This window comes from Molothrus aeneus, chromosome 1 (assembly GCF_037042795.1).
Source record: "Molothrus aeneus isolate 106 chromosome 1, BPBGC_Maene_1.0, whole genome shotgun sequence".
NCBI classification, from domain to species: domain Eukaryota; kingdom Metazoa; phylum Chordata; class Aves; order Passeriformes; family Icteridae; genus Molothrus; species Molothrus aeneus.
This window is the reverse complement of record NC_089646.1, coordinates 70,538,485-70,552,026: the sequence shown is the minus strand read 5'-3', so window position 1 is coordinate 70,552,026 and position 13,542 is coordinate 70,538,485. Positions and strand designations below refer to the sequence as shown.

At 42.5% G+C, this 13,542-nt stretch overlaps 1 protein-coding gene across 2 annotated transcripts; it reads left to right on the top strand.

Moving 5' to 3' along the window:
• Positions 1-4,240: 4,240 nt before the first annotated feature.
• Positions 4,241-12,979, top strand: LOC136553783 (serpin B12-like). 2 transcript variants are annotated; one of them, XM_066545560.1, is made up of 8 exons: positions 4,241-4,287; positions 8,335-8,515; positions 9,837-9,950; positions 10,274-10,405; positions 11,282-11,399; positions 11,939-12,081; positions 12,282-12,452; positions 12,575-12,979. In XM_066545560.1, the coding sequence occupies exons 1-8, from the start codon at positions 4,241-4,243 to the stop codon at positions 12,977-12,979; spliced, it is 1,311 nt and encodes a 436-aa protein (XP_066401657.1). The 2 variants fall into 2 exon arrangements, with proteins under 2 accessions (XP_066401657.1, XP_066401665.1); XM_066545568.1 differs by lacking the exon at positions 4,241-4,287 and adding an exon at positions 6,849-6,892.
• Positions 12,980-13,542: the final 563 nt, after the last annotated feature.

The following is a 13,542-nucleotide window of genomic DNA, read 5'->3' as shown; positions in this document are numbered from 1 at the left end:
AACTGGAAAGAGATCTCTAAATGAGAACACGCAACAACCCCTTAGATGCATACTTTCAACACCAGAGCACTGCTTTTTTGTGAATTTAGGCACAGGTGTTCTGTTTTGATTCTTGAACTTAACAATCCATGAGAAGCCTTTAGTCACAATAATTCAGTAGTCTTCTCAGAGGACCTTTAATGGTTTCTAATGCCTTTTAGTGCCAGACTGGGGTCTTTGGCCCATATCTTTGAGGGTACAGAGGAGACTACCTTGGATGAAAAATGATGGGAGGTGAGACCCTGGGGATCTCTGGGGGTCTTTGCTGATATGCATCAGATGTTTTGACACAAGGATAGTGGTCAGACAAATGAAAAATACAACAATTTATGTGAGCACATCCTGTCTGAGAAGGACTTAGCTGCAAAGATCTTGACTGGCTCAATTTCAGTGATACCTGAAAGACTGGTAATGATTGATACACCCCATCATTGCCTGATCTGCTCTGGAGGCTGGGATTAGGTGTATCCAGGGCTGTTGTCACTGTGGCTTCTACTGGTTCTCCTGTCGGAGGTGGGTCAGGACATTGTGCATGGGGTTGGTGACTAAGCAGCTGCACAGGCAGTCCATGAATAGAGAAGAGGGACTCTACATGTTGTTCTTGGGCACTGACTCTTTGTCAGGTGGCTCCAGTTGCCCAGCAGGCCATTTCACACTTACTGCTACAGCTCTGCTGGTCTGCTAGACTGATGAAAACCTCTGCCAGATTGTCCCAACTCTCTTTTCCTTCCTGGATGAGATTTCCTAAAGGAGAAAAGCTCAGACATTGCTTTCTCATTTTTTTTTCAGGTTCTGAAAACATTCCAGTTCAGGAGCAAGTCTTAATTTAATGGAAGATGTAGTCTGTTTAAATGCTGATCTGAGGATTTTGCATATCCCCACAAATTTATGACAGCATTCTTCTCCTTGTGATAGCTTGGCCAGGAAGGGTTATCCCATGAAAGCAGAGAGAAACACTGCTTCAGGGTGGGGCCTGTCTTTCTCCACCTGCTGACTGATTCCAAGGTATCCCAGCCTGTGCAAGGCAAGCAGATGTTAGAGATACAAAGCTGTCTTGGCCCACATAAAGCAAACTCACTTATTGGTTATTTATGAAGAGGGTGGCTTGCTCATGAAAACCTCAGGTTCATTTTTCACCCGCCTCTTTTCTCTGCCAGTCCCAGTGTGAAGCTTTTCCACCTTGCAGCATGAGAGGGAGAAGTATCCATGAAGCTCCTGCCGCTGTGAGAAACCATGTTACAGTCCACTATTTTCATTCTACCCTTTGTTGGCCTCTGGGTCTTGGGCAAGAAGTTGCCTGGGAGGACGTGGGAAAACACGTGTGGGAGTTTGTGTGCAGGAGCTCTTACGTGCTGGGAGGTGTTGGTCACAATGGAGGGAGTGAGCATAGCTGAGGGCTTGCTCAGAGTGACAGGGTGCTCCACCTCACCTTTCAGCAGGGCATTGCTATCCAGTGATGGATGGTGCCCAAAACCAGCAAGCTGTGGCTGGCTTTGGCAGCAACACAAAGATTAATTTAATGCAAACCGCAAGGCTGTGTGCCTGCTCATCTCATCCCTTGCCCACCTGCACAGTCACTGCCTGCTCCTTACTCCCAGCATTTGGTAGAGAAGGGACACATCCCAATGTCTTGTGGTGGCAAAAGTGGTTTGTGGGGAAGTTCTGAACCTTGAAAAATGCAACTTAGGGCAAATTTGCCCCATTGGAAAAGCAGTACATTTTGGTGGATATGCTGTCCTAAGGGCTTAAAAAAGAGAGAATTTGCACATACATTGACATTTCCTGAGGCAAAACAGTGGAGCAGATGCCAGGGAAGCTCTGAGGGAATATATAAGAGGGCAAGCAAAATAAATCAGTGGAGGAATGATGTCAATATAGAAGGAAGGGAGAAAACAGAAATTGGAAGAGGGAAAATCTTGCAAGATACTCAAAATACTTAGGTTGTCACTGAAAAGATGCATGGATTAGAAAAGCATCAGAAGATACATGGTAAGGCAATGTTCATAAATAAATAAATCTTTAAAATAGAGAAAGAAAGAACTGAGAAAGAAGACTAAGGAGCTCTACAGAAACATACAGGAAGAAAAAACAGCAACAAGGAAGTGAACGGCAAATGGAAGCAAAAAAGGAAGGAAAAGAACTGAGGTAAAGAGAATGATCATTTTATCATTGTATCTTCCATTGCTTATGGATTCCTGTTTTCAGATGGGTACTGGAGCACTGGAGCTTGGCCAGCAGGGCTGAGATCTTGGCAGAGGAGTTCGGAAGAGCAAAGCTGGACGCTGCTGTGCCTAAAGAAGATGGTCCAGCTTCTGCACTAGAAGGAAAATGTGGGTAGGGCAAGATGGTGCTGAGGGCCTTCTTTGTCTTTCCTGCTCACCATGTTTGATCCTATAAGTATCCTATGAAAGCCAGTTTTATGCTTTGTAGGAAGAAAGAAGAGGTGAAAGAGAAAAGACATAAAATTTTTGGTGTTACAAAGCCATATACAACCCTAGTGTAGCTCTGATCTCTGAATCCAGCTGCCATAACCCAGTGTTGCAGCTGAGTTCACTGGTAATGATCAGAGATCAAACAGTGTGCTACTGCAGCTCTGTGCTTCCCATCTCTTTTCTTCCTTCTCACTTCATGCTGGAGACTTAACCTCAGTGATCAACCACTCCCACCCTTCTCTTATTCTTAGCTCCTGTGATTTTAGATTTAAAAGAATACCTCCTGGCTGGGGATTCCTGTTACAGTTCAAGGAAATATTTCTTCCCTTCTGTAATTAAGCTCCTTTCACGCACATAAAGCCAGCTCCTTACCTGAGCGGGAGAGATGGCTGTAGGCAACATAAAGCTCATGCATTTCCCATTCATTTGATCTATCTCTGGAAGCAAGCTCAGCTCCAAACAATCTTGGCATGAACCCTGCACACACCTTTGCCCAGGCCAGACCCCATCAAAATTTGAAAGGGACTAAGCACAGCAGTGCAGTCATGGTTCTTCTTAGGGTTAATGACCAGTTTTCCAGCTGAGAGTGGCTTGGCATTGTGATCAGGAGATGTTGCCAGCAGATATTGCCTGCCAGACTTGTTGGGCAGCTTAAGAGAAATGTTAATAGCATATTGCTAGATACAGGTTTCCCATTCTTCTGTGGGGAAACTTCATGGTAATGGCATTTGCATTAAGCAGCAAAATGCTGCTATCAGCAATAATTGGTAGAGGCTGAACTTCCCCACAAGAGAGTGGGAGATTTTTTTTTAATACAGTATTCACAGGAACGTGCTCCAGAACTCAGCTGTTGTCTTCTTCATTTAACCTCTTCAGGCAAGAAGGTAAAAATTCTATGTTGTTCTGTTGTTTTCTTACTTTTTTACTTTTTTCCCAAAATAACTGTGATTTTTTTTTTAATTTTTTTTTCCCTGATCCAAAGTACTGTACAGGCTAGTAAGTAAACATAATTTTTACATATTGGGCAGAAAGAGAGATACCTTCACAGGCTGCAGGCAGCAAAACACACTGCTAAAATTCAGGTGGCTCAAGAGCTCACACAAAGGGAGCTGGTCTTCAGTGGGACATGAATGAGGATTTTAGGGACACATCTAAAGATTCTTGCCTAAATTTCACAGGCTTCTGAATGTGAAATTTCCCCAAAACCTCTCTGTCCACCCAGTAAAGTCTAATTGACACAAGACTGATGGCAGAACTGATGGGTTCAGTGGGCTGTATGAGAAAGTAGATGCTTTCCTGCCTGTCTCTCCAGAAGGGCTGAAGTTCATGCACTTTCAGAGCATCTCTATCACTCTGATAGCAACAGGCTTCATATAAAGTGATAGTGCTGGTGACCTGGGCAACCTGACCCACTGCATGAGAAATGCAGGTTAATTTTCCTTCTTTACTCACATTTCCATGGCACAAAAAAAAGCCTTGAAATGTTTTCTAGAAGAGACAGAGGGCAGGCAATTCTTTGGCTGGGTTCTAAGGCATTTATTTTCCCTTTACACTGATCCCAACTACCAGGGAAATTATGTTCTTAAACAATGATGCTATAAAAGAGAAAGGGTGGAGTGGCATGCAGATTTTGTTTTGTTAGTGGGGGTGCTAGTGTTTGCTATTAAAATATGAGCTCCTGGGTTTGGCAATGCTGTTTAGAAGCTTGCAGAGAAGCCTGCACACAGGCACAGCAAATGACTTGCCACCTTACAGCCTGTAACAGGCCAATGCACATCCATGCCTGTTTATGCAGAAATAACTGGCCTAGAAAGAGGTGTAGAAGATACCAGAGGGGCTGATGCAAACTAATAAAAGCAGTCAGGAAAAAGCTTTCTGGCATAAAAGTAGCATACTGAGAGGCTAGGTTGTTTGGAAAATTAACTTGGCACTATTTCACTTGAAAAGCTGCTTTGTACTAAAATGTATTGGTTTTTAACTTAAAGCGTGTGCTGTGCCATTTAGGGATGATCAGAATTGCTGTGTTATGGAAATTTAATTTTTCTTATGTGCTCTTTGTCCATTTTATTCCAAATCAGCACAGAAACACTTGGAAACTTATTTTTGTATATTATTTTGTTTGGTCATGAAAAATAAATAAGTCATACTACCAATTTTTATGTGAGGGGACACCACATTGTCTTTTTCTGGGATAGAAAATTTCTGCCAATTCTATTTCCCTCTGTGTATGAGAAATGAATGTATATTAAGACACCTTTATGGGACACAGATTGAATAAGTCAAACACGCAATGGGAATTATCATGTGGCATCAGGCAAAACAGGTTCCTTCTTACTTAACTTGTATGAAATACAGAATTACCTTAACAGCAAGGCTACAGGTCTCTTACTTTCTCCACCCCATTTACTGCCTCCTTCTCTTGACTGAATAATAGAATCTAACACAACCATTAATTACAACAGCTTTCAGCACAGGTTTCTTTAGTCTTTGATAGTTTTTGTTTTGATTTCATCTAACTTTAGCCAAAAACAAACTATAAAGGGAGAACAGATCATGAATAGTTATAGAAAAGGAGTTCATCATTTCACACAGCCATGGAGGAAGTTTGTAATTTTTGTAAAGTCTGTGGTATGCAGTGGTTCCTTCTGAAGGAAGCTATTTTACTGGGTAGCTTCTTGCTCACATACTGCAGTGCCAGTAATTTCATTTGCCAGACCATGTTAAAAGCTGCTGAACCATCATGCAAAGGATCTCCTGTCATCAGGGGTTCTGCGCTACTAATAATGTTCAGCACAGGTGCTTTGGCTAGTGTGGATCAGCAGCTAGGAACTTCTGGAACACTCCTTTTGATCCTGTATTATCACCCCTTCTTACCGCTCCAAGATTATTTAAAAGTGACATTACCATTTGCTGTCCACCATGTAGATGTTCTCCAAATGCTGTGGTCCTTGCAGTAGCTCCAAAAGTCTGATAGAATTATTGCACAGATTACACAGAAGGCTTTGTGGTGTGGAATCCTTCATCCACTTGTTCCCACCCCATTTTCGATTAAGGAAGTTCACTAAATCCTTTCATTGTACAGTAAGGAAGTTCCTTCACTAGCCTATGCCTGCCCTCCCTTCCTCTGGATTTCTAGGGCAGCTCTCTAAGTAGTTCCTACTCACAAAACCATGGAGTTGGCTGTAGTGTTTGCACCTGGATGTCTCCCTGGTGACAGCCTGCTGCTTTTGCTGAAGGAGTGGCCACATCAGTGTGCCAGGCACTCACTCTAAAACCTGCTCCCAGATCCTGGGCTCTCCCTCCATTCTTGGCGCTCAGCCTTTCCCTGCAGGGTGGGGTGGAGCTGCCTTTTTTCCTACTGAGTAAGATTATTAACTCTTTTTTTTTCTCCTTGACTTGGTCTGAAGGTGGGACACACCTACAAAGTGCCTCATGCCCTACATTCACTGTGTCTGATTTCACAGCTCCATTTCAGATCTTTCAAGAGATGTGGAAGTATAGCACTACAAATTCAGCACTGAAGATGCACTGCTTTGTTTTCAGAAGGTTGTGGATAGTAGGAAATGCAGGTGGAAAAAAAGAGAAATTATTTAGTGCAATGTCTTGTGGTACTGCAAGATTACTGCATTATTAAAAGGAAAATTAAAACCATATTACATAAAAATATGGTAATAGTGGAGCTAAAACAGCTGTGTTCAGAGTTAATGAGATAAAACTAATCTTTAAGTTGTCTGTGCAAAGAACCCTTTGGATATTTCTCATCTGTTTTGTCCATTTGCATTAGGTCTTTATGTGAAGTATTTCTGGACTCCAGAGCAAAACAAAAGTCTCAGTATGAAACGTCTGTGAACTTTTCTTGCAGCATCACAGGTTCTTTCCACAGAGCATCACTCAGAAACAGGATGAAGCATTGATTGTTACTGTTGTTAGTCAACTGGAAAGAAATGTCTGCATTTGCCAGATGTTTTACCTTTATATATTCAGAAACTTTAGTTTTTCATCTCTTCCAAGCCTCTGCACCAGTTTGTTTTGGGCTCAATCTGTTTTCCTGTGGGCTGAGTTCATTCCCATTGTCTAGCACTTGCTGCAAGTGAAGATGGTTTCACAGACAAATGTTGTACCTTGGCTGAGCCATATCAACTCCCAATGCCCTGGTAACTTCCAGCACCTGAGTCCCATGTTTCCATGCAAAGTCATGCCTGGCTCATGGCTGAACTGGAGATAGTGTGCATGCTGCATCTTGAGAACAGTGCAAGGCATTTTGAGCAGCTCTTTGCATAAAGGGAACTCTGTGAAGGGAGGGAGCTGTGGCTGTGGTGGAAGAACCGGGGCTTCAGTGGGAGGCTGACAAGAGAGTTTTGGCTGGAGGCAACCCCTTCCCCAGAAGGCTCAAGACAAGTCTCAAAGGAGCACTAACAGCCCAGGACAGGCTGTACAAGTGTCCTGCTGATAAAAGATCCTGAAGTTCAGCTTTGCAACAGCCTCTTCCCACCTTTAACCTCTGGTGACACAGACTGGAGTTCCTCATTTAACCTCACCTTGCAGGCTGCAGCTTCAGGGCAGACAGGGCTGAGGAAGAGTGCATGCTGTGCTATGGCCATCTGTGGGCACTGGAGAGAACCACCTAGCTGTGCACTCACTCCTTTTTCCAAAAGAGAGGAACTCTGTCAGCTTTCTCTGGACCTGACCCATGCTGGTCCCAGTGCAGGCTGAAAGGTAGAGCCAGCAAGATCTGTGCCACGGGAGACATGAAGGACTTGTCTCCATACTGTGGCTGTGTATTTTCCCCTAAATAAATAATCTTTCTGGAACTCAGACCAGTGCTATTTGTCCAAAATTCTTGTTTGATACTGAAGGTGATGTGGGGTTTGTTGGTTTTTTTTTGTTTTTTTTTTTTGGTATAATGATTCCAGAAAATTTTGTGATTTTGTGTGATACCACTGGTATCTACACAACACCTTTACAATTCTCCTAAGATTCAGGAAAGGAGTTTCTAATCACCCATTTTTTAGATGGCCTCCTCCTTGCAAAGACCAAGCTGAACTTGGTCCTAACTTGTTCTTAATGGAGTGGATTGAACGTAAATGATCCATGGGAGAGGTATCAGACTGAAATGTTTCTAGTACAAAAGTAGAGAGTGACACATATCTTGTCATATCACTAAGCAGGAACTTACTGACTTCTCTTCAGGGCTCTTGGGCTATTACTTTGTTTGGAATTTTTAATTGTGGATCCTGCCTCAATTTGTGACTTCTGGAAAACTTGTTAGAAGTTAAAAGTGTATTTTACACTGTTAGTGTTTCCATATGTAGTTCAGTCGCCATAGCTGTTAAAGAGCCTTTTTCATGTATGAAGACATTTAATTAATAGTGATTTTATTTTTAGAAACCTGTTGTTTGCCACAGCTCTGGTTACCACAGATGGTTATATGCAGGCTTAGTTTCTGTCACCAGGTCTCTGTCACCAATGTATGTTGTTAAGAGGAAAGAGTTGATGCAGGTGTATGCATCAAACCAGTGTGGAGAAGGAAAATGTTAATCCATACCTGTCTAATTTCAATACCATAAATTGAAATAAGTTGAAATAAGACACAGCATGGGATAAGGCAGAAAAAGGGTCCTTTCTGAGGAATGTACATATGTTGTGAGCATGGGTCCTTTTTGCAGACCCTCTGTGCCTTTGCTCCTGCTGTGCATCATAGACTGATCTGTGCAAGGCTGATTAAAACTTTCAGGACTTAGAAAATGTCTATTATGTTCAACAACCAGCTATGGGACAATCTCAGGGCAGACAGATGCTTTACAGTGTGGTCTAGCTAGCCCAGCTGCACTAAATTTCTTAATTCTTTTGTGCTCCCACTCAGCAGCCGCTTCATGATGGACTCCATTTCTAGACCAGTTACTGAGTTTTGCCTTGATCTCTACAAAAGGCTCAACAGAAGTGCAGAGGACACAAATATTGTCTTCTCTCCTATGAGTATCTCTGTTGCCCTGGCCCTGATCCATCTTGGTGCAAAAAACAACACTGCTGCTCAGATAGAGAAAGTGAGTATGAATGAACCATGGTGAGGTGCTTCTACATCACTTGCTGTTCCCTCAAAAGAAATGCTGAGCATCCCAGCACAGCACACGTGTGAGGGTCTCACAGGAAACCTGCACAAGGGCAGGCAGAGGTCCTGTGCTTGAAGCACTCTGATCCCTGCCCTCTGCTGGTGTGAGTCTCATCCTACCCTCTGCAAGGGCTGGCTAAGGGGAGCTGATACAGCACAGTGAGGTGCTCTGGCTTTCCCCAAGCCTGTGGCAGAATGTCAGGCTTTATTTCAGAATTATGGGCAGGTGTTTCCTCTTGTGGTTGCTACAAGAATCCTGAGAATGGAGTCTGTGTGGGTAGTGGGGAGAGCTGCAGACACCTGAAGGAAGGGGTTGTACCTGGGTGGCTGAAAGCATTACCTCACCTGTCCCTTAGGACATTCAAGAGTCAGAATGTCTCAGCCCACAGAGACCCAAGTGGGCAAGGGTGAGGTGAAGAAGACCACCCCTTCAGTCACTGTGCCTTTACTTCCTGCAGTGCAAGGTCTGCTTTCTACAATCTTCTCTTTTCTTTTTTTCTTTCTTCTCTCTTTCTTCTTCTCTACCATGAGTGGTAGAAGACCGATAATCCTAAGGCAGAGCTTCTCACCAGGGTGTGGTGGGTCACACCTGCCCACCCAGACACTCTGAATCTGTTCTCTTTGCCCCTACAGCCCCCTGGCTACCATCATTACTTTAGACAGGGACTCCTGCTTATTTTAGGACAGCAATGGGAATTGCTCAATATCAATATCCTCTCAAAAGGAGAGTAAGTCTATGTATGATGCAACATTATTATAATAAAAAAAACTGCTGAAAATTTTTCTGTGATGTATTTGCACAGTAGAAACAGGGACTAATTTCCATTAAGAGCACTGTGGCTTTGATCTATTTCTTAAGCTGATGCTAATGTTAAGAACGATTGCAAGAAGCCAGTTTTGGTGTTTTTAAAGAAAATTAACTTTTGTCCCTTTACTTGGGGCAAATTTTTGTTTTGAAATTTAAGATAACTGTAGCAATGAAAACACAAATCAAATATAAACATTTTGAGGTAGTGAAGAGTAACATTTTGAGGGATTAAGTGCAAGTTCTTCTTGGTTTGTTAATGTAGAAAAGTGAGTCTGAACATGAATGTGTGAACAAGTTCAAGTCTGTCATTTCAGCTGATGAGTGAAGCTGCTAAAACATCTTTTGTGAATCTACACCACTTATCCAATAGGGGACAGCAAAGCTTTTAAAGAAGGAATATGGTTTTATCCCAGTTACGATTGATATAAGTTGACATCTTCACCTGCAGGTGCTCCATGTCAGGAAAGCTGCAGGAAGAATGAGTCTTGGATCAGATCACGAGAGTGCGGCCCCAGAAATGGAGCCAGAAGGAAGCCTGGAGAGTCAGCCTTCGTTCTCAGAGGTGTGTCCTTGGGGTGGGGAGCCCCGTCTCCATTGCGTGGGTAAAAGACGAGGGCTTGCCACTGGAGGGAGTCAAGATCCCATGCTCAGAGTCTGTCTGATCCTCTAGGAAATGACTGATAAAAGGTTTTATTTTATTAAGTCAATACCAAAACATTCATTGATCTCATCTGAAGGAGGGTCAGGCTACAAAGCTTGGACTAGCTGGATTTAAATTCAGTACAGCAGGAATTAGCCTTAGAGTGTTATCTAGTTAAGATGCACATTAACAACCAAAACTGCACAGAGGAATAATTTTAATTGTTGTCTTTGTGTTACTCCCAGTGTAACAAGGAGGGAGACCTTAACCATAAAGTGTTCCAGGAGCTGCTTTTGCAACTACAAAACCTTGGTGAAAAATATGTTTTAACCTTGGCCAACAATCTCTTTATACAACAAGGATTTGAGCTCCATCAGGTAAGTCACCTGCTATATGCTGTGGTCATGACCTCAAGATTCCCTGGAACTGTGGGCCTCACTGTTCCCCTCTTGTGTGTGTTTTGGAGCACATGATGTGCTACATGGAGCTATAGCTCTTGAAGCTGTCAACTTTCCATGCTTTTATTTAAAAAAAAAAAAAAGCAAAAAAACCCAAACAGAAACAAACCACCCTGTGGATATCAAAGGCTATAGAGCAAAACTAAAGCAGGGATCTGTTCATTTTTGGCACATTTTTCAGATGTGTGCACTCAGCCAGAGGAGAACCTACAGCCAAAACCAGCTTATTCAAGCTGTCTGTAGACTACCTACTTCAGGTCTTGCAAGTGGGACAGCTGAGGCAGCAGTAAGCTTGGAGAGGGTTTATCTCCAGGAAGGTTGTACAGGTTCATGCACAGGACTGCTCTGCTGAACTGCTTGCTCCTTTCCTACTGAATGACTGAGTGGTCTTGAGACTACTTGGTATGGCTAACTTGTTGGTCACATCTTTGCTTTTCTGTCAATTATTTCAAAACTTAAGCACCAAACAACTCATCTTGATTTTTTTCTATTTCTTTAATTTTTTTATCCCAACCACAGTTATGCAGTTCTCCATGACAAGACTCATTCTTCTGGTTTTCTTTTCAGTTATTTACATTTTAGACCTATGCATTAGAATCTCTTTTTCAAAGATCTTCTGAATAAACTTCAGATACTTAACTTTTCCAAAATGAAATTTTGCCTTATAGATTCAACAGGTCCCTCACCATTTCTAAAATACTAAAATCTAAAATCAATCAAGAGATTGATTTCTTTCAAAAGGCAGTAAGTGCTTAATAGATTTGACCAATTAATAATCTTTATTTTGCTTTACAGCAATTTCTAATGTGTAGCAAGGAACTGTATGGAGCAGTGCTGCAAACAGTGGACTTTCATGGTGCTGTTGAAGCTGCCAGAAGAAAAATTAATGCTTGGGTTGAAAGTGAGACACAAGGTAAAACAAAGCAAAACTATAGCCATTCTATCCCTGCCATCCTACATGGGTTCAACAAATGAAATTCCAGGGTAGGAAAAGCAAAGACATGTTCACATTTCTGTGTGTTCACTCTTATGCTGTTTAAGGGTAGTTTGTCTTCCCATCTGCTCTTGAAATATTAGAGTAAGTTACTGGCTAAATTATTTATGAGTTAAAGATATGCTTGCTGTAAAATATTTTTTATTCCCACCCTTATGCCTGGCCTGATAATTGCAGTAATAACTATAAGTCTTGACCAGACAAACTGCTCCTGCAAACAACCATAAATGCAGATTCAGAACACCAGGGGAAAATCTGGTGACCCCCATCCTCCCTGGCTGGCTACAGGGCAGAGGAATGTACTATTTGTTTACCTACATTGTTTTTGTCCTTTGAATAAACCAAGAACTGTGCTTCTAAGTTTTTCCAAATATAAGTTCACAGACCAATAATAGAGTCTCAATCCAGCGTCTTAACCACAGCTAACAAATACTTCTGTGTTTCAAAATTCCTTTTAGGTAAAATCAAGGAACTCTTTGCACCTGGTGTGATTGATGGACGTGCATTACTGGTGCTTGTGAATGTAATCTACTTTAAAGCATCCTGGGAATGCAAGTTTGAGGAAGAAAAAACAGTTCAGAGGGATTTTAAACTGAATCAGGTACATCTGCATTCTGTAAATCTTAACACTATTCACCTTAGCTACTGTGAGCATTGCAGCAAGCATAACAATGTCAAGGGCTGAGCTGCCCTGTGTGTAAGCTGTGGGTGTGTTGGGAACTTAACTTGCCTCCCTTGTTGGGTTGAGGTGTTGGTAAGAGCTGAATTGCTTAACTGACTGTGTAATTTTCTCTTCAACAGAACAGAAAGAAACCTGTGCAGATGATGTATCAGAAAGGCAAATTTAAACTGGGCTACATTGAGGAGGTGGGTGCTCAGATCCTTGAACTCCCTTATGCTCAGAAGTCACTGAGCATGATCATCCTGCTGCCAGCGGATGTGGCTGATGGATCTGTCAGTGGGCTGGAGCAGGTAAGGCAGTACATGTCACAAACCAGGGCTGGAAGCCAGTTGTCTGAATTAACACTGGGTAAAGATCTCAGTTTTTCAAAGCTTCCCACCTATTTTAATCTCCTTTTACCCCCATCTTATAGATTGAAAGCACAATCTCCTATGAAAATTTAATGCTGTGGGCCTCCTCAGAGACCATGTTTGAGACAACGGTGGAGGTTTACCTGCCCCGATTCAAGCTGGAAGGCACCTTTAACCTCAACCAGGTTTTACAGGAGATGGGGATGACCGACATCTTCACTGAATCAAAAGTTGACCTTTCTGCAATGACGTTTGCAAAGTCTCTGGTGCTGTCAAATGTTGTCCACAAGGCCTATGTGGAAATCAATGAGGAAGGCACCGTGGCGGCGGCTGGCACAGGAGCTTCCATTGTCAGGAGGTCTCTGCCTCTCACAGAGGTGTTCATGGCTAATCACCCTTTCTTATTCTTTATTAGACACAATCCTACCAATACCATCACTTTCTTTGGCAAACTCTGTTCACCTTAAAATCAGGGCCATTTTCTAACACTGTGAGGAGTACCTGGATGAAAAGCAGAAATTTTATTTTTCTCCCAAATGCTTTCTTAATCCTTTGATGGCTACTTTGTACTTCAGAATAATCACTGCAGCCAGTTTTGTTTAGAACCTATGAATCGGATGCTCTGCCACTCGACTCCTTGAATTGTAAATATTGATCTGAATCCAGAATATGAGTAAATTTTACCTTAAGCTTGCTGGATGTGAATAACACTTTGTTTTCTTGATGTGCGCATGGGCTCATGGTGACAATAGGGTTGAGGTGGGAAGGGACCTCTGGAGGTCATCTGGTCCACCTCCCCTGCACGAGCAGGGCCATCTACAGCTGGCTGCCCAAGACCAAGTCCAGATTCCTTTTGGATATCTCCAAAGATGGAGACTCTACCGCCTGTCTGGACAACCTCTCCTAAGTCTGTATTAAGTTCTCAAATAATTGCAAAGAGAATTTTGTATATATGGTGTCGGCAGGAACAGGACACAAACCCATGTATTTCTAAAGATGGTTAATTATTTACATAGTATAGAAGGCTGTT

Coding starts and splice junctions, on each gene's coding strand:
- LOC136553783 (XM_066545560.1), top strand. CDS start 4,241: ATGCACATCCATGCCTGTTTATGCAGAAATAACTGGCCTAGAAAGAG. Junction 4,288..8,334: donor AATAACTGGCCTAGAAAGAG/GTGTAGAAGATA, acceptor GCTCCCACTCAG/CAGCCGCTTCATGATGGACT. Junction 9,951..10,273: donor GTCAGCCTTCGTTCTCAGAG/GTGTGTCCTTGG, acceptor TGTTACTCCCAG/TGTAACAAGGAGGGAGACCT.